Source organism: Triticum urartu, chromosome 6A (genome assembly GCF_056163025.1).
Source record: "Triticum urartu cultivar PI428250 chromosome 6A, HENAU_Tu73, whole genome shotgun sequence".
NCBI classification, from domain to species: Eukaryota; Viridiplantae; Streptophyta; class Magnoliopsida; order Poales; family Poaceae; genus Triticum; species Triticum urartu.
The window spans coordinates 549,088,373-549,106,604 of NC_141878.1; the positions used below are offsets into that span (position 1 = coordinate 549,088,373).

At 44.8% G+C, this 18,232-nt stretch overlaps 2 protein-coding genes and 2 pseudogenes across 4 annotated transcripts in view; 2 read left to right on the forward strand and 2 right to left on the reverse strand.

Moving 5' to 3' along the window:
- LOC125514898 (LRR receptor-like serine/threonine-protein kinase ER2) overlaps positions 1 to 5,865 on the forward strand; it is a 32,527-nt gene extending 26,662 nt beyond the window's left edge. The window contains exon 27 of the mRNA XM_087528737.1: positions 5,569 to 5,865. Within this exon, the coding sequence (XP_087384863.1) occupies positions 5,569 to 5,829 (261 nt within the window). The 3' untranslated portion in view covers positions 5,830 to 5,865. The remainder of the gene's footprint in view (positions 1 to 5,568) is intronic.
- LOC147966216 (protein FAR1-RELATED SEQUENCE 5-like) lies at positions 2,341 to 5,199 on the reverse strand (annotated as a pseudogene).
- Positions 5,866 to 9,147: 3,282 nt separating the features above from the next.
- On the forward strand, positions 9,148 to 10,719 carry LOC147966217 (LRR receptor-like serine/threonine-protein kinase ER2 pseudogene; annotated as a pseudogene).
- A 2,858-nt stretch (positions 10,720 to 13,577) lies between these two features.
- On the reverse strand, positions 13,578 to 16,914 carry LOC147966218 (uncharacterized). 3 transcript variants are annotated; one of them, XM_087528740.1, is made up of 4 exons: positions 16,568 to 16,887; positions 16,363 to 16,433; positions 14,226 to 14,565; positions 13,578 to 14,151 (listed from the first exon to the last, which is right to left on the reverse strand). In XM_087528740.1, exons 2-4 carry the CDS (start codon positions 16,395 to 16,397, stop codon positions 13,690 to 13,692), a joined length of 837 nt encoding a protein of 278 aa, XP_087384866.1. In that variant the 5' UTR covers positions 16,398 to 16,433; positions 16,568 to 16,887; the 3' UTR covers positions 13,578 to 13,689. The 3 variants fall into 3 exon arrangements, with proteins under 3 accessions (XP_087384866.1, XP_087384865.1, XP_087384864.1); XM_087528739.1 differs by having other exon boundaries at positions 16,363 to 16,436; XM_087528738.1 differs by lacking the exons at positions 13,578 to 14,151; positions 14,226 to 14,565 and adding exons at positions 15,049 to 15,360; positions 15,434 to 16,206 and having other exon boundaries at positions 16,363 to 16,436; positions 16,568 to 16,914.
- Between the last annotated feature and the right edge of the window lie 1,318 nt (positions 16,915 to 18,232).

The window sequence follows — 18,232 nt, forward strand, 5'->3', positions numbered from 1 at the left end:
CGGAGACAGGTTCACCGTTTCAGCGGTAACAGTTACAAAGGGTACACCACTAGGGCGGAGGCGGAATCTAGATACGCCCGCTATCTAGCGGGAGAGAGGAGGGAGCGTTGGAGGAACCGGATGAAGACCAGTTTCATCGCGATGATGCTCATCGTGATGACCGCAACTCTCTTCTATGTGATGGTAGTTTAGATGATCGATATCGACTTGTAATGTGAAGACAAACTCGCTACTCGCGGTCTCGAGACTTGTAATGTTCTATCTTTGTTCGGTCTTTTGAATTCGGAGACTAATATGATGAATTGTATTCAGAGAGCTATCTTCTATTGTATTGGATGAATGTGCTGTTGCTGTGTGGTGCTGTCTATATTCTGTCCAATAATATATTTTGTAACGTGTGAAAATATCAGAAATGTGCATTTTTTCGACCACCTCCAAATCACCTCAGTTTTGGCACACATGATCTCTTCCACAAACAAAATTAGGTTTCCAAGTTTTTGTATTTTTTTGATTTTTTTGAATTTATAATGCCCTCTAGACTGACTGCTGAAAACATCGGTCTATGCCTCAAGGGGGCATTGTAAAATAAATTTTTTCAAAATTTTCTTGCATACACATGTTTTGCACATGTGGGTGACCATGTACAAGAAAATTTGGGTGATTTGGAGGTGGTGGAAAAATTCACGTTTTTCAAAAACTGGCTTAAGTTAGACCCAATGGTCCCTCTGGGAATGCGGGCATTTTTTCGACCACCTCCAAATCACCTCAGTTTTGACACACATGATCTCTTCCACAAACAAAACTATGTTTCCAAGTTTTTGATTTTTTTTGAATTTATAATGCCCTCTAGACTGACTGCTGAAAACATCGGTCTATGCCTCAAGGGGGCATTGTAAAATAATTTTTTTCAAAATTTTCTTGCATACACATGTTTTGCACATGTGGGTGACCATGTACAAGAAAATTTGGGTGATTTGGAGGTGGTGGAAAAATTCACGTTTTTCAAAAACTGGCTTAAGTTAGACCAAATGGTCCCTCCGGGAATGCGGGCATTTTTTCGACCACCTCCAAATCACCTCAGTTTTGGCACACATGATCTCTTCCACAAACAAAACTAGGTTTCCAAGTTTTTGTATTTTTTTGATTTTTTTGAATTTATAATGCCCTCTAGACTGACTGCTAAAAACATCGGTCTATGTCTCAAGGGGGCATTGTAAAATAATTATTTTCAAAATTTTCTTGCATACACATGTTTTGCACATGTGGGTGACCATGTACAAGAAAATTTGGGTGATTTGGAGGTGGTGGAAAAATTCACGTTTTTTCGAAAACTGGCTTAAGTTAAAAGACCAAATGGTCCCTCCGGGAATGCGGGCATTTTTTCGACCACCTCCAAATCACCTCAGTTTTGGCACACATGATCTCTTCCACAAACAAAACTAGGTTTCCAAGTTTTTGTATTTTTTTGAATTTATAATGCCCTCTAGACTGACTGCTAAAAACATCGGTCTATGCCTCAAGGGGGCATTGTAAAATAATTTTTTTCAAAATTTTCTTGCATACACATGTTTTGCACATGTGGGTGACCATGTACAAGAAAATTTGGGTGATTTGGAGGTGGTGGAAAATTCATGTTTTTTCAAAAACTGGCTTAAGTTAGACCAAATGGTCCACCGGGAATGCGGGCATTTTTTCGACCACCTCCAAATCACCTCAGTTTTGGCACACATGATCTCTTCCACAAAAAAAAAACTAGGTTTCCAAGTTTTTGTATTTTTTTGAATTTATAATGCCCTCTAGACTGACTGCTGAAAATATCGGTCTATGCCTCAAGGGGACCTGCATGCAAGAGTCGGGGACCTGCATGCAAGAGTCGGGGACCTGCATGTGAATAGTGATTCATCAAGGCCTTGACAGCTACTGGCACAGCGGCTGCCGCCCGATTTGCATGCAGCGAAGATGAACGTGCATGGAGGTTTTTCAAAGATTTCCAAGCACACCCCAGTGGGCCCCGCTTATTTAAAAAATACGTCAGTCATTATTGCTCTGTAAATGAAGAATATGCATGATGATTATGAATATGCATGACAACCATAGTAAGGGTGAAGAATCATAGTGCCCAATTTGTCGAAATACATCATCATTCTTAAAGTTGGACATCAAATGATACACACAGAAAATGGAAATGAAAGATGTCGAACTAATACAGTAACATGGCAGTACAACCGCACTTCACTAAATTACTGTCACGATGAAATAGAATGTAAAGACCACGTCACACAAAGCTGAATGGCACACGACTTTCTCTGGCTCATCGTCGGTTCATGCTGTATGTAGATATCACAGTTCAGCCTCGAGATCCTACACAGAAGAATACAATAAATCACATGGACATCAATTATGAGTAAAACACATGCAAAAAAAATATGAACATATTTCGTACCTCTAGCAATTTAGCGCATTTACGTCGATTGTGACCTAGTTTCTTGCAATAGCCACAGATATTCTGTGATCTTGACTTCTTTGTCTTTGCATGCAGCCTTTTCTTCGGTGCACCTCGTGCTGGCACATGCATGGGATCCAGAACCTTATCAACTTTCTGCGAGTGCGGCATCAACGGGCCAAACCTAATGCTGTTATGCTGAGCATTAGTTGACTCCTTGCTGTCAGCTTGTTCAAAACTTGATTGCTTGCCATGATGTTGTGCTTGCAAAAGCATCTTTAGACGGTGATAGTCCTCATCAGAGTGGCATGCCTGGAAACTTGCGGTGTGACTACAATTCCGCAACTCGCGGTACCTCTGCAGGCTTACCGAATAGTCATACATCTGGTTTTTTCTGGTAGGTGCGTATGCACATTTTGCATTCGTAGTCCATCTAGTGGGAACGCAACAACCGGGCAGAATTGTTTGTTTTAAAATCCCCAATATGTAAAAAATGTGGGAACATGGTGTTCCTGCGCATTCCAGCTTACGGTAAGAACAACTCACCCTGTGCAAAAGACCTCCTTGCTCTTCAATGCGCACTCCAAACTTTTTATCCATTCTTTCCTGCTTGGACACAACATAAGTGGAATCTTCTGATCCATCTAGTATCTCTCTAATCTGACATTTGCTGACAACATCTATGCTCCATAAGACCATCTTAAAGACACTAGGTGTGAAAACTGTTGCGGCGTGTTTCTCAAGCGACGAAGCATTTTCCTCTGTAAATGGAACGGACTGCAAGGCTTCGACGTCATGGAGAGCTTCGTTAATCCGTCGCGACGCAAGGCAACGCTCATAGTGCTCTAGCATTTCAAACAACGACATCTTACCCTCAAGATGCGTATGTAGCACAGAGTTCAAGCTCTCACTCCTCTGATTGCTGCTCAATCCTAGGAAACAACGCCCCTCAAGATATGGAGCACACCACAACTTTCTCATCTGATACATCTGATGCAGCCAAGACTCCTCACTGGTTACTTTATTCCGTTGTAAGAATTGTATCCATTTTATCTCATGCTCTTCAATGGAAGAAGTATCATAAATGAAAGATCTGAATTCCTCCTTTACGTCGTCATCATGCAGATGGCGTACAATGTTCTACTGAATGTGCCATATACATAGTCTATGGTTTGAGTCTGGCCAGACCACCCTTATTGCTCTCTGCATTGCAAGGTCCCCATCTGTGATCACAGATATCGGATGCTTCTGTGCCATGCAATCAGAAAAGGTCCGCAACATCCACTCGTATGCTGGCTTGTTTCATGAGAAATTATACCACAGCGAAATATAACAGTGCTGCGGTGGTGATTCAACCCGACAAAAAGCACGAATGGCAGATTGTATTTGTTGGTTCTGTATGTGCTATCGAAAACAATGACGTCTCCGAAAGCCTCGTAGTCAAGTCGCGATTGACTATCAGCCCAGAACAGTCCCTTCAGATGGCCATGCTCGTCTACCAAGTACTTGAAGAAAAAATCCACATCTCGCTCTCGCCTCGCCATCATGTGCATGATCACCGTTTTAGCATCACCGGCACTGATTGTCTCCTGCTTATTAGCATGGCAGAAATTATAAACGTCTCTCTTTATGCATCCAACCTTATCAAATCCACCATATTGAAAGCACAAAATATCCATAATACGGTATTTGCGGATCCCACATTTTTCCATGTCCGCAATGTCCGCTTTCTGCTCATCGCTAATTCGTCTGTGCGAACGCAGCAGACAAGAAAGATCTCGTGGGGCTAGAGGATGGCTGTGCTCATCGATGAAATCCTTGACAAACCACCGACCGGTTTCCTCCTGTCTCGTAATGACCAATTTAGCATTACACCCAACACGAGTTAAACTTCGTGGCCTCCTTTTTCTATCTTCCATCTTTCTTTTCATGTGCTTATCTTCGCGAAACCCTTGACGACTACACACAATTTTCCTTAAAATTATGTATTTGTTGGATCCATCCCACTCAACGTAGCTTTTCCTCACACTAAAACCTTTTTCAAGAGCATATTTGTTGTAGAATTCATAGCCTTCAGCCTCACTATCAAACATCTCGCTGACAACATTTACATACTCGAACATACTCTCATCACTTGCATACGCCATGTCTTCCTGCATATGACATGTGAGGGAAACCAATCATCAACATCTTTCTGTTTATCAATGTTGCAGGTGTAAAATAGCTCATAGGCAAAGACAAGTGCATGGAAAAGACTTTGCTGGTTTGACATGTGAGGGAAACCAATCATCAACGTCCAACAAGTAGTATCTCATCTTCCTTTAAACTATATTTCATGCGCTATGCAAACCTAAAGTGATGATGACTTTAATAAACTAAATTAAGTGAACTATGGAACCAGTATCTCATCTTCCTTTAGTATATCTCATCTCAAACGTCAACATCTTACTTAAACAAACATGATGCGATTAGCTCAAGAGAAACTATGCCACGATGAAGCTTTCCATTCGTTGTTCTAGTCCGTACCCGGATCTTGTGGGGTTGAGGTTGTACTGCATGCACGGTGGAGGGGCGCAACGGCCAAGAGAACGAGCAGAACGCCAAGCCGAATTCATACCTTAAGGATGGTACGCGCGAAGAGATGGGATCGCCCGCCGCGGTCGCCGCCGATTCAGCCGGCGCAGATCCGGCCTTCTTCTTCTTCGGTGACGGCGTGGGGGGCTGGGGTTGGTTGGGTGGAGGACGAGGACGATGAATTTATTCCTCTCACCGGGCAGATCGAGGACGGAGAAGGTCAGGAGCGGCGAGCGGCGACGAATAGATCGGAGCAGGATTCTGAACTGGATCGAGTAGACATGGATCTGGTCCTCAGGTGATCGGTTCAAGAAAAGATATTTCCCCCGGACCATTATGCCCTTATCGCAATTAACATATTAAATCTAATCAATTAAAATTCCCCGCAAGATCTGACGGCTAATAAAAATTAGACGTGATCAGACATGTAAGTACTGCTAAGTACTCCGAGTACTAACCCAATCACCGTAAAACAGCTCTTAGTTTTAACTGTTATAAACTTTCTTTCTTGCACCAGTGTCGTTATGCTCATTTGTTGTTCTCCCTTGCAGATCCTATCCAAAGCCGCGGACAACACCGTGATGGAGATGGTCGACCCAGACATCACCGCCACATGCAAGGATCTCGGTGAGGTCAAGAGGATGTTCCAGCTGGCGCTCCTCTGCAGCAAGCGGCAGCCGTCCGACCGACCGACGATGCACGACGTCGTGCACGTCCTCAGCTGCCTGCTCTGCCCAGAAGCACCCCCGAAGCCAGCGCAGCCACCGGCGTCGCCCCAATCGTCCACGGCCCCGAGCTACGTGAACGAGTAAGTCAGCCTGAGAAGCGGCAACGTCCTCTCCTGCGCCAACTCGTCCAGCGCGTCTGACGCGGAGCTCTTCCTCAAGTTCGGCGAGGCAATCTCGCAGAACACAGAGTAGATCACAACGAATTGATTCTTCCCCTAAAAAGAAAAACCAATTGATTCTGACCTGGAGCAACGGAGATCTAATGGGAGTCCGATACAATCAGCGGAATAAAAAACTGCAGCAACCCTCGGCGCCAAGGATCAGGAATCAGGAACCTTTCCTCACCAGCAGCGTTCCAGACAAAAGACTTTGTCAACACAACGAGAAAACCACATTGGATGGTTGTTTTGACTTCCATTCAAACCAACACCTTGGAAGCAACATAAGACTTTGTTCCTAATTTTGCCAGATGATCGTTTCACTTCCGCCTCCAAACTGAGTGATCAGAAAACCCAACCAACAAAACTTCGCAACTCAACCAACCACACAGTTCAAGAACCTTCGGTTACCACTGATCACATGAAGAAGGCCCTAAGTTTTCACGGATGAAGCTAGACGCCCGATTGCCCCTCCGTCGAGGGCTCCCTCTTCTTGTCTGGGCCAAAGACGAAGAACGCAATGGCACCTGGAATGAGGACGTAGGACTAGGACAATCTCTTGTGGAACTGCTGGCTACACTCGAAGCTGCAGGTCAAGAGGAGACCACGCATCTGAATCTTACATCCGGGCGTATGTACCGTGCATGAACAATGAGGAGTTCCTCCTGCTCTTGCATAATTTCAATCGTTTCTCGCATCTCGCGAATGTTCACAGCAAACCCTCCTATTTCTACAGAGTATTGTTTGTGCTCAGGCCAAACTACTAGTACTGGAGAGTGCTATGAGCACACTAGGCAACAAGGAGCTCTGGACGAGAGAGGGAGACTGGGTGTTCAGCGTGCTGAAGCAATTCTTTAGACCAATATATCAATAGTGCTGAGCTCATTTCCAAATGGTGAGAATCGGCTCCTTAAATAGGAGTTCGCAAACCGACTTGAGCTAGGATATTTACTAGCCGACAGGGGGTGGCCAGCAGGGCCAGGGCCTACCCCATGGTCATGATTTCCTTTCTATCATGCGTATGAACAATGATATTTGTATTATTTTTCACCTTACCTGCCCCCCTTAACATCAATATTTTAGGCAATCTTTTACTTGAATATATCAATAGTGACGAGCTCATTTACATATGAAGAGGATCGGCTCCTTAAATAGTTCTCAACCGAATTGAGCTAGGATATTTACTAGCTCTTTTCGAGAAATGGTGGATTTTATTACTCAAAATGAAGCATCAAGAGGATACAACCACAATGAACACACACCCGGTCTCTGTATAGTTAGGATGCACACAGCCAATATCAACGCACACACACAAAAACACCGGTAAATAGCAAAGTCATACAAGACCAAAGCCATGCCTAAGCGATGAAAAAAACCCTGAAGCGATCAAATTCGTGATTGACAAAACTAACTTAGGAAATTTCCAAAGTCGACCCTCAAACCGGCCAAAACACGTCCGGACCCATCGAACGCGGTCCTGCATCGATCTGCCGATCGGTCCGGATGTACTTTTTCCCGTAAACCGGAAATAAAGTGGAGGGCTTTGCTGGTGTCTACACTGAAAAATTGTGTAAAACTTTCCTGTTGAACATAAGATGCCCATGTTGTGTAGGGAACAATGCAGATGTGCATAGTTAGTTTTAACTGTTATAAACTTTCTGTCTTGCACCAGTGTCGTTATGCTCATTGGTTGTGCTCCACTTGCAGATCCTATCCAAGGCCACAGACAACACCGTGATGGAGATGGTCGACCCAGACATCACCGCGACATGCAAGGATCTCGGCGAGGTCAAGAGGATGTTCCAGCTGGCGCTCCTCTGCAACAAGCGGCAGCCATCGGACCGACCGACGATGCACGACGTCGTGCACGTCCTCAGCTGCCTGCTCTGCCCAGAAGCGCCCCCGAAACCGGCGCAGCCACCGGCGTCGCCCCAGTCGTCGACAGCCCCGAGCTACGTGAACGAGTACGTCAGCCTGAGAAGCGGCACCGCCCTCTCCTGCGCCAACTCGTCGAGCGTGTCCGACGCGGAGCTCTTCCTCAAGTTCGGTGAGGCGATATCGCAGAACACAGAGTAGACTGACCTGACCTCCTGATAGTCCCATTTTCGCTAATTGTTCCAGAAAATAGTAGAGGAGACTGAAGTTTTCAATTTGGGGAGATGCCCAGTTCACTGTAAATATATGCTGCCCATTTTGCTTTTCTTCGACCTTAGGTGTTTGTTTCTCTCTCCTTTTCGGCTTCTCTTTTGCGACTGCTGTAAGTTTGTAAAACACCGAAAAGAAGCGGGTGGAAGGAATGCAGCCAGGCGGGCAGTGCTGCTTTTACGCTGTCACTGACCTGCTCGTTCAGTTGGGGCGACACATACTGTGCTAGTGACATTCTGTTGTTGTATGAACAGCCTCCACCAATCGAAATGCTGTTGGTGAAAAAAAGATCTCATAGTGCTTGTGTCCAGATCTCCCGGGTTGTCTACACCCCAGTTCACCTGATTACTCCTAGCGAACAAGCCACAGCATGGTTTCAGCTTATCACTGGCCGAGGAATCCTACTCTTGCAGTAAAATCCAGTATACCTTCTGTGTGAACGATGCGGGCCAAAGGTTATCTCTCTGCCAGGCTCTACCACGCATGTGGGTGTGGTGGACTCGACTGTTCCTCATGGCCCGCCGGCGCAGAGAGTAATACGCTGCGCCGCGGGGCGGATCAGATGCCATTGCTACTAGGGTGGGGAGTGCGCACTGCGCCTGCTGCCGCCGGCGGTGCCAAGGGAATGCATGCGGGCGGCCTGGGGCAACAGAGATCGAAGGAAATGGAGTAGCTCCCGGTATCATCAGCGGAAACAAAAACCTGCAGCATGAAGGTTAGGATAGTGCATTCCTTTCCTCAACACCAGCGTTCCGGCCAGTCAAAAACCACATTGGAAGGTTGTTTCGACTTCCATTCAAAACAACACCTCAGAGGCAGCAAAAAGACTTCGTTCCAAGTTCTCCGGATGATCCAACTCCCCTAGTGATTGCTACTAGTACTACATACATAGTATCATTTCACGTCCGCCTCCAAACTGGGTGGTCAAAAAGCCGCACAAGCTAAACGTAGCAACCAATCAAACAGTTAAAGAACCTTCCGTTACCACTGAATGATCACATGAAGAAGGTCCGAAGTTTTTATGGTTGAAGCTAGACGCCCGATTGCCCCTTCCGGCGAGGGCTCCCTCTTCTTGTCCGGGCCAAAGACGAAGAACGCGATGGCACCAGGAATGAGAACGCAGGACGATCTCTTGTGGAACTGCTCCCTACGCTCGAAGCTGCAAGTTAAGAGGAGACCACGCATACATGTGGGCATATGTATCGTGCATGAACAATGAGGAGTTCCTCCTGCTCTTGCATAATTTCAGTCGTTTCTCTCATCACGCGAATGTTCACAGCAACCTTCTCCCGGTACCTCCTATTTGTACAGAGTATCGTTTGTGCTCAGGCCAAACTACTAGTACTCGATAGTGCTATGAGCACACTAGGCAACAAGGAGCTCTGGACGAGAGAGGGAGACTGGGTGTTCAGCGTGCTGAAGCTATTCTTTAGATGAATATATCAATAGTGTTGAGTTCATTTCCAAATGGTGAGAATCGGCTCCTTAAATAGGAGTTCCCAAATGACTTGAGCTAGGATATTTACTATAGTAGACATGGGGTGGCCAGCAGGGCCAGGGCCTACCCCATGGTCATGATTTCCTTTGTATCATGCGTATGAACAATGATATTTGTATTATTTTTCACCTTACCCACCCCCCTTAACATCAATATTTTAGACAATCTTTTACTTGAATATATCAATAGTGGTGAGCTCATTTACATATGAAGAGGACCGGCTCCTTAGATCTCAACCGAATTGAGCCAGGATATTTACTAGCTGTTTTTGAGAAAAGGTGGATTTTATTACTCAAAAAAATGAAGCATCAAGAGGATACAACCATAATGAGCACACACCCGGCCACTACATAGTTAGGATGCACACAACCAACATCAACGCACACACACAAAAACGCCGGCAAATAGCAAAGTCATACAAGACCAAAGCCATGCCTAAGCGATGAAAAAAACCCTGAAGCGATCAAATTCGTGATCGACAAAACTAACTTAGAAAATTTCCAAAGTCAACCCTCAAACCGGCCAAAACAGTCCGGACCGTGCGGTCCGGACGTGTTTTGCCATCGAACGCGGTCCTGTATCGATCTGCCGATCGGTCCGGATGTACTTTTTTCCGTAAACCGGAAACAAAGTGGAGGGCTTTGCTGGTGTCTACACTGAAAAATTGTGTAAAACTTCCCTGTTGAACATAAGATGCCCATGTTGTGTAGGGAACAATGCAGATGTGCATAGTTAGTTTTAACTGTTATAAACTTTCTGTCTTGCACCAGTGTCGTTATGCTCATTGGTTGTTCTCCCTTGCAGATCCTATCCAAAGCCGCGGACAACACCGTGATGGAGATGGTCGACCCAGACATCACCGCCACATGCAAGGATCTTAGCGAGGTCAAGAGGATGTTCCAGCTGGCGCTCCTCTGCAGCAAGCGGCAGCCATCCGACCGACCAACGACGCATGACGTCATGCACGTCCTCAGCTGCCTGGTCTGCCCAGAAGCACCCCCGAAGCCGGCGCAGCCGCCGGCGTCGCCCCAGTCGTCGACAACCCCGAGCTACGTCAACGAGTATGTCAGCCTGAGAGGCAGCAGCGCCCTCTCCTGTGCCAACTCATCGAGTGCGTCCGACGCCGAGCTCTTCCTCAAGTTCGGCGAGGCGATATCACAGAACACAGAGTAGACTGAACATGATGCAAACTGCAGTGTAGCATTTTCGCTAATTGTTTCAAGAAATAGCAGAGTTCACTGAATTAGGGGAGATGCACTCTCAGTTCACTGTAAATATGCTGCTCTTTTGGCCTTCTTCAGTCTTAGCTGTTTGTTTCTCTCTGTTTTTCGGCTCCCCTTCTGTAACTGCTTTTGAGCTGGGATCATAATATGAAGCGTGTAAAACAGAAGGAAGTGACGGTGTCACCGACCTGACTGTTCAGCTGGGATGGGCATGGCTGGCAAAATCCTGTTGTTGTATGATGAACAGCCTCCACTAATCGAAGTTGTCTGCACTGTTGGGTAAAAGAAGTTGCCATAGTGCTTCTGTCCAGATGTCCGGGGTTGTCTGCGCCCCAGCTCATACCAGCCAGTGTGAACCCCTGATTACTGCCAGCCACGGCTTGGTTAGTCATCTTATCATTGGTTGTTAAAGATGGTAATGCCGAGTGACTTCTACTCTTGCAGTAAAATCTACTACTACGTACTACTAATACTTTCTGTGCAAGCGATGATTAATACACGGGGCCAAAGCTTATCTCTCTGCCTCTGGCGCGCGTGTGGTGGCCTCGACCGTGTGACCTGCCGCGCATTAGAGAGTAATGCGCTGCGCTGCGGATCAGATGCCACATTGCTGCTAGGGTGGGGAGGGAGCACGCACTGCGCCTGCTGCTGCCCGCGGTGCCAATGGAATGTACGCGGTAGGCAGGGCCGCCAGATAAAGCGCGTCCAGCTTCAACACCAGGGAAGAGGGTTCCAGCCAGTCAAAAACCTTTCGTTCAAACCAAAAAACTTCTCCAGATGATCTGACCCAAAGCCCTAGTGACTGACGCTACATAGGATCGTTTCAGGTAGCAACCAACCAGGCAGTTACAAAACTTCCATGCCGTGAAATTCCTTTTCTCTATACACCACTGACTACAGGACGAAGGCCCCCCGGTTTCCACCATCGACGAATCTACTCTGTCGAGGCCTTCTCCTTGTTCTCAAGGCCAAATATGAAGAAGGCGATGGCGCTGGGTATAAGGACGTAGGAGATCTTCTTCTGGATCTCCTCATGGCGCTGGAACCTGCAGGTTAGGAGGAGGCCATGGGTTTTAGTCTGAGTATCAGAGCATTACATGCGTCCAAATGTATCACGCAAGAATAATGAGGAGTTGCTTGCTTACCGTTCCTCCTGCTCTTGCATAACTGCAACCATGTCCCGCATCTCGCGGATGTTCGCAGCAAGCTTCTTCAGGTCCGCCCCCATGCACCTGCCAGCCATGCAGCCCGCATGGATACAAATGAAACTACACATAAGAGAACATGCAATGTATCTTAACTTGAGTGCCAAAAAATCGCTATATGTTTGCGGAAAACAATCCTAATCTTGCTGTTTCGAACAAACCAAAACCTAAAGCTGTAGTTCCTAAATCAGGAGAAAAACCTGTGGTCAGAACAGAGCACAGATTCATAGAGCCAGGCCAATGCAGATACTATGGCCAGAGATGGTTTCTAGGGCATATATGTGCCCAATATAAAACTCTCAACCTTATGGCCACAGAAGAGGAGGACACTAATAATGATGAGTGGGTAATGCTATAGAATATGACAGTCCTGTTACTTCACCCACTGAAGAAGAGCAATTGATGCAGATATCAATACAAGTAGTGCGTGGAAAAAGCATCGTAGCGGCATTCACATTGCCTGTGGAAGTTGGAGGAAAAAGCGGAATTGCTCTGGTGGACTCTGGCAGTACACAAACCTTCATATACATGAAGTTTACGACAAAAAACAGTTGTTCTACAGTGAAAAATACTCTGCAATCTATTCTTAGAGGGGGAGTTAAAAAATAGGATCCCATATACCTGTTGCCAAGTATAAGACCCAAGGCCATGAATTCTCTAATGATTTCAAAGTATTACCACTGAAAGGCTATGGCATAATCCTACGATGTGATTGGCTGCCTACACATAGTCCAATCTCCATGGATTTTAATGCAAGAATCATGGTTATTAATTGGAAGGGTCAACAATAGATAACTCTATATGACAGAGCATTTGCAAAAGGGATATTACCAGTGAGAATGTCAAAACTGATGTCATTGCAAACTAAAGCGGTTGAAGGATACTACCTTTTCCCCTTAACAACATGGAAAGCAACTCCCACCCAACAATACAAGCTCTCCTTCTCTGTTTGGATGTTGATATTCAGGGCCATGGCATTGAATTGGACCCAATATCAAATCTTCTTGACATTGATATTGACATTGAACATGAATTCTGTTGTTTGGATGTGCACAAAATTGCCACTTGGAATTCGGCTGAGAGGCTCAATTCAGAAACTAGTTTGGATGGTCATTCTCTACATTGGAATTGCCTATATTTGTCATATGATGAAAATTGAACTTTGATGTAATGTTTGAAACTACATTGTATCCAATATGTACATATACAACAGGACTACAATGTACATATTTTTTGAATGATTATATATGAAGAATACAATGGCAGAAATTATAAATTAGATGCAATTATCCAAAAAAACAATTTTACAACAACATAACTTATGCAGCAGCACTTATTATATAGCAGCAACACATATACAGCATCACTTATACATCAGCAGCCCTTACACAACAGCACTTATACAGCAGCAGCACATATACAACAGCACTTATACATCAGCAACACTTGCACATCAGCACTTATACAGCAGCAACACATGTACAACAGCACATGTACAACAACAACAACACTTTTCATCAGCAACACTTACAAACAACAGCACTTATAAATCAGCACTTAGCCAACAACAACATATAACATGGAAAATTCAAGTACGATCAAATGAAGCACACAATACATGTCTTTTCCATCATTACATGACATAGGAAATTCAAGTAGAACAAGTTCATAGCTATTACATGAAACAAAGAAATGAGATAAGCACTTGAAACTAATCAAACATTGTTCTTCTCGTTGAGCATCAACAGCCACTCCTTCCTAAACTCCATGGGTAACTCCATAAGCGCTTGGAATAAACGTTCACTAAGGATGAGTTTACCAGATGCTCGTAACATGTCTGAACGAGCTAAATCTGGGATCTTTTCAAGGGCGGCAAGGATTTCAAGAGGAGGAGTAACCTTGGACAGTTCTAGTGGCTCAAGTGATTTCATAGCATCTTGAAAAGAACCCTTCATTTCTCCAAGCATGCACAAGATAGCATCACCTGTTCGCTGCCTTTTTGGTGGCAATTTTGGAGAGGCTTCGACGACTACTTCATCTAGTTCTATTGGTTGTGCTGCACTTTCAGCACCTGTCATTGCACCATCACCAGTTGCATGATCTTTGGAGTATATTGTTAATATTGCCTCCCAATTCTTCACTTCTTTGTTCTTATAACAAGTTGCCTTCGGATTAGCCTGCACACACATACAAAGTAAATCACTTGCATGCATATATGATAGAACAAATTAATTAAACATCATCTTTTTACCTGGACATATTTGTTCCACACATCATCACTATCCATGAGTAGCTTGTTATTGACCCAATCCCAACCAAACCCGCTCTGAGAAAGAATCTTGCTAATTGTAGCACAATGCTTGTCAAAAGTTTTCATCTTTGAACATATTTTCTCCTTTGTGACATGTAGTCCGCACTTATCATGTATTGCCTTTATAGCAGCATTGTATACATGTGGCTTCCATCCATTTTGGCCCTGATCACCTCTGTTGTGATGTTTAACAAAGACATCCAACAATACCTTATCCATCTCATCTGTCCATGTCAAGTAATCTCTACTAAACTTCTTCTTTATTTCTTCAACCATGGTGCTGAAAGTAAAAATTTGAATAACAATTGACAAACAAAAGGAAACATATATTAATTGCTTTCTCATGGTGATGATGTACAAAATATCCAAATGTCACCATCCGATAGCTATGCAAAAAAGAGAACATCCAGCTAATCCATCATCTAGCTAGCCCAAAAGCAAAATACATCATCTTGCTAATCGAACATCTAGCTACCACAAAAGCAAAAGAGATCATCTTGCTAAATCACATCTCATACTACTGCTGTAAATTTGCATGCGCCGCAACATATTCAGCAAACATGTCATTAGATAATTGGTTCCTGAAGTTGGTCCATGCATTAGTGACTTGAACACTTCTTATTGAGTTAGCATCATCAGCCTCAATTGGCTGGGAAGCTATTTCATTATCCACTTCATGCAGCAATAAGTCGTCCATCATATGTTGCCTATCCCTTGCAAAGTTGTGTAACACACAACAAGCATTAATGATTCGAATCTGCAACAATGTTCTCTTTACATAAGAATTTTTCACTATGTTATGCATCTTATTGAAAACCCAATGGACACATGTTACCTGGTCCTTTATGTCAAAGAAACTTTGAGTGCGAAGAATACCCCACTTCTTCTTCCACAAACCCAAAAGTTCTCTCTACTACATTTCTAGCACGAGAGCGGCGCAAGTTATATAGCTCTTTGGCATTTTGGGGTTGTTGCTGACTTGATGAGCACTCTTTCAAGTGATACCGAGTGGATCTGACTGGAGCTAGAAATCCAGGTCCATTCGTGTAACCAGCATCGGCCAAGTAATATCTTCCTATTGTTGTGAGTTAGGTTGGTTGTAGCATACTAAATTAAAGAGAACAAAAGGCCAAGAGAAAAAGCCATACCATGAGGTACAACAAATGCATCTTGGCGATCAGTTCTCATGGAGTTGCGTAGGACTCTAGAGTCCGAAGCGGAACCCTCCCAGCCAGGTAAGACATACAGAAATTTCATGTTCCAGTCCACCACACCGAGCATGTTAGTATTGACGTCTTGCTTTCTATTCCTGTACCTCCCTTGGGCAGCCACAGGAACGGAAACATCTACATGACAGCCATCTAATGCTCCTAGTGCATCACCAAACCACTTCCATTTGTAGTCATCAGGAGGTTGAACATTAGCATCTGGAAGCTTAATGAAATCCCCATGCATAGATATAATGGCTCTTAACACTGCGGAAAAGTGAGTACTTATAGTTCCCAAAGACTGCTTGTATGTGCCTCGAAGCAACCTCATTTTCAGACTGTGACCCACTACTAGCAAGAACATGGCAACCTTTTCTTCCACAGCCACATACACACTATCACGCAGACCACACCTCTCACACAACATGGTGCATAAATCATGAAAATTTCTTTTCGTTAAACGTAGCTGATCATAGCATGCCACTTCTGAGCCATCATACATATCCTTCAACAAGTACTTCCTAAGTGTGTGTTTGTGCTCATCATCACTAAAACTACCTAATCCACGAGGTGCTCTTTGTGAAATAAGGTACGCCATTCCGAGAAGAACGGATTCAAAGTAAAGTTCTGTCAATATTATCCTTTTCCTCTTTCTCCTTTTGTTCTCTTCAGTTATGTATGAAATCATGTCTACTTGATTTGGCATTATGGAACTACACAATAATTATATAATTAGACAACAATCATTTCTACAGATTATGAATCAACAAATTGCATATTCAAGCAAGCATCAAAAGGACAAAAGGGAAACTTCTACAACTATAAAACAATCACATGTTAAACAGAGCAATGATGTGTACTTCAATTACCTTGGATCTGCCTGCTGCTGCTGCTCGGGATCCATCCTCGAATCCACTGATCTTCACACCAATCAATTAACCTGCTGTTTGAAAGGAAAAAATACATCAGCAAACAAACACATACTGTTGGGGATTAGAAGGGGATTGGGTTTCTGTCTAGGGTTAGGGTTGAGGATGGAGGAAGAACGGGCCATGGGGATGAAGAAAGAACTACCCATGGGGGTGGGGAAGCCTGCCGCGACAACCACCATGAGAGGGAGCCGTGCGCCGTGCTGCTCGGGAAGACGGCGGCCAGGGCGGCGAGCGCAAAGGAGGTGGGTGCGGTCTGGAAGGGAAGGAGAGGGACGTGCCCACACGCGGGGGAGGAAGGGATCCGCCAGAGAGAGAGGAGACGAAGGAGGTGGCGGACGAGATCTGACTTGCGCTGCCGGGAGCTCCACGTCAGGGCTGTGCGCGCCGCTTCTCCCGCTCGAGCACCTCTTCTCCCGCTCGAGCCCGCCTCTTCTATTTCTGGAGAGGTCGAAGCGGTATGTTGCGGGCTGGTTCCCGAATATCAGCGAAAATCTAGCTCTCCCCCTCCGAATTCGGGAATGGATACGCGGGCTTTCAGAGCGGGGCAACGGATATTGCAGGCCAATTCGGTGGGCTGATTCCTTGTACATCTAAACAGCGGAATTCAGGCTATCCAATGCTAATATCAATATCTGGGCCTGAATATCAACATCCAAATGAAGTGGTAGGGAATTGGATGGGCTCCCCTCCTCAGTAAAAAAAATTTGCTGCACAACATTGCCTAATCTATATAGAAATCACAGTGTCAAAAATTGCTTTCCCATCCATTACATATTTTACACAGACATCATAGAGTGCCTTTTAATGCATAACTGACTTTCCTTTGGAAAAGAATTTGTAAGGAAACTAACATGTCATTTGTTCTTAACTCAGAATGGTGCATCCAGCAGAGAAAGGTGTGTACTATATCCTGAGGGGCAACAAAAATTGTGAGTTCTTTATGGCATAATATCAGGCACTGTTCTAAGTGATCTCCTTACAACTCAAGATACCGATTAGTTATACTATTTCCTATTGGTAACCAATTTATAGGATAATGGTTAATCTAATCCCAAAACTATATTCATGTGCTCAGTTATATTTACTTTTACAACAATTGAAGGACAAAAGAACTCTAGGAATGTTGTTGTTGAATGTACATATAGTTTGATTCGCTGTTAAAGAAACAAATTAACTAATTTCCTTCAGGGCACATACCTTTCTTACTGCTTACTTGCTAAACAATATGGAGAATTGTAATCAACTTATAAAAGGCACATAACTGGGAGCTTTTATACAGGCGCCATGACAAAGTGAGTTAAGATCAAGTGGAGAGAAAGGGAGGGGGAAGGAGAGAGAGAGAGGACCTTAATCATTTGTTTGATTCATTTATATGTATTATAGCCCGTAGCAACACACGGGCGTTCTACTAGTAGGAATATGATTGGACTTGGAGTCTTCTCCCCCTTAGCTGCGCCCTAGGGCTTGGAGGGTCTGTTTCCCACGCCCCTCCACCTATATATAGAGGGGGGGGGGGGGCGCCCCAAGAGTACACACCAAGCCCTTGGCTCCCCTCTCTCCCGTTACTCCGTAGTTCCACGGCTCATCCCGCCGACGCTTAGCGAAGCGCTGTCGGTGCTCCACCACCACCATCACCACCACATCGCCGTGTTGGTTGTGATCCCATCTACTTCTCCTCTCCCGCTTGCTGGATCAAGGAGGATACGTCATCGAGCCACACGTGTGCTAAACTCGGAGGTGCCGTCCGTTCGGCACTAGATCGGTTGGATCGTGATCGGATGGTGAAGAGTACGACTACATCAACCGC

Coding starts and splice junctions, on each gene's coding strand:
- LOC147966218 (XM_087528738.1), bottom strand. CDS start 16,397: ATGGATCCCGAGCAGCAGCAGCAGGCAGATCCAAG. Junction 16,207..16,362: donor CAGCAGCAGGCAGATCCAAG/GTAATTGAAGTA, acceptor ATTATTGTGTAG/TTCCATAATGCCAAATCAAG. Junction 15,361..15,433: donor TGCATTTGTTGTACCTCATG/GTATGGCTTTTT, acceptor TCACAACAATAG/GAAGATATTACTTGGCCGAT.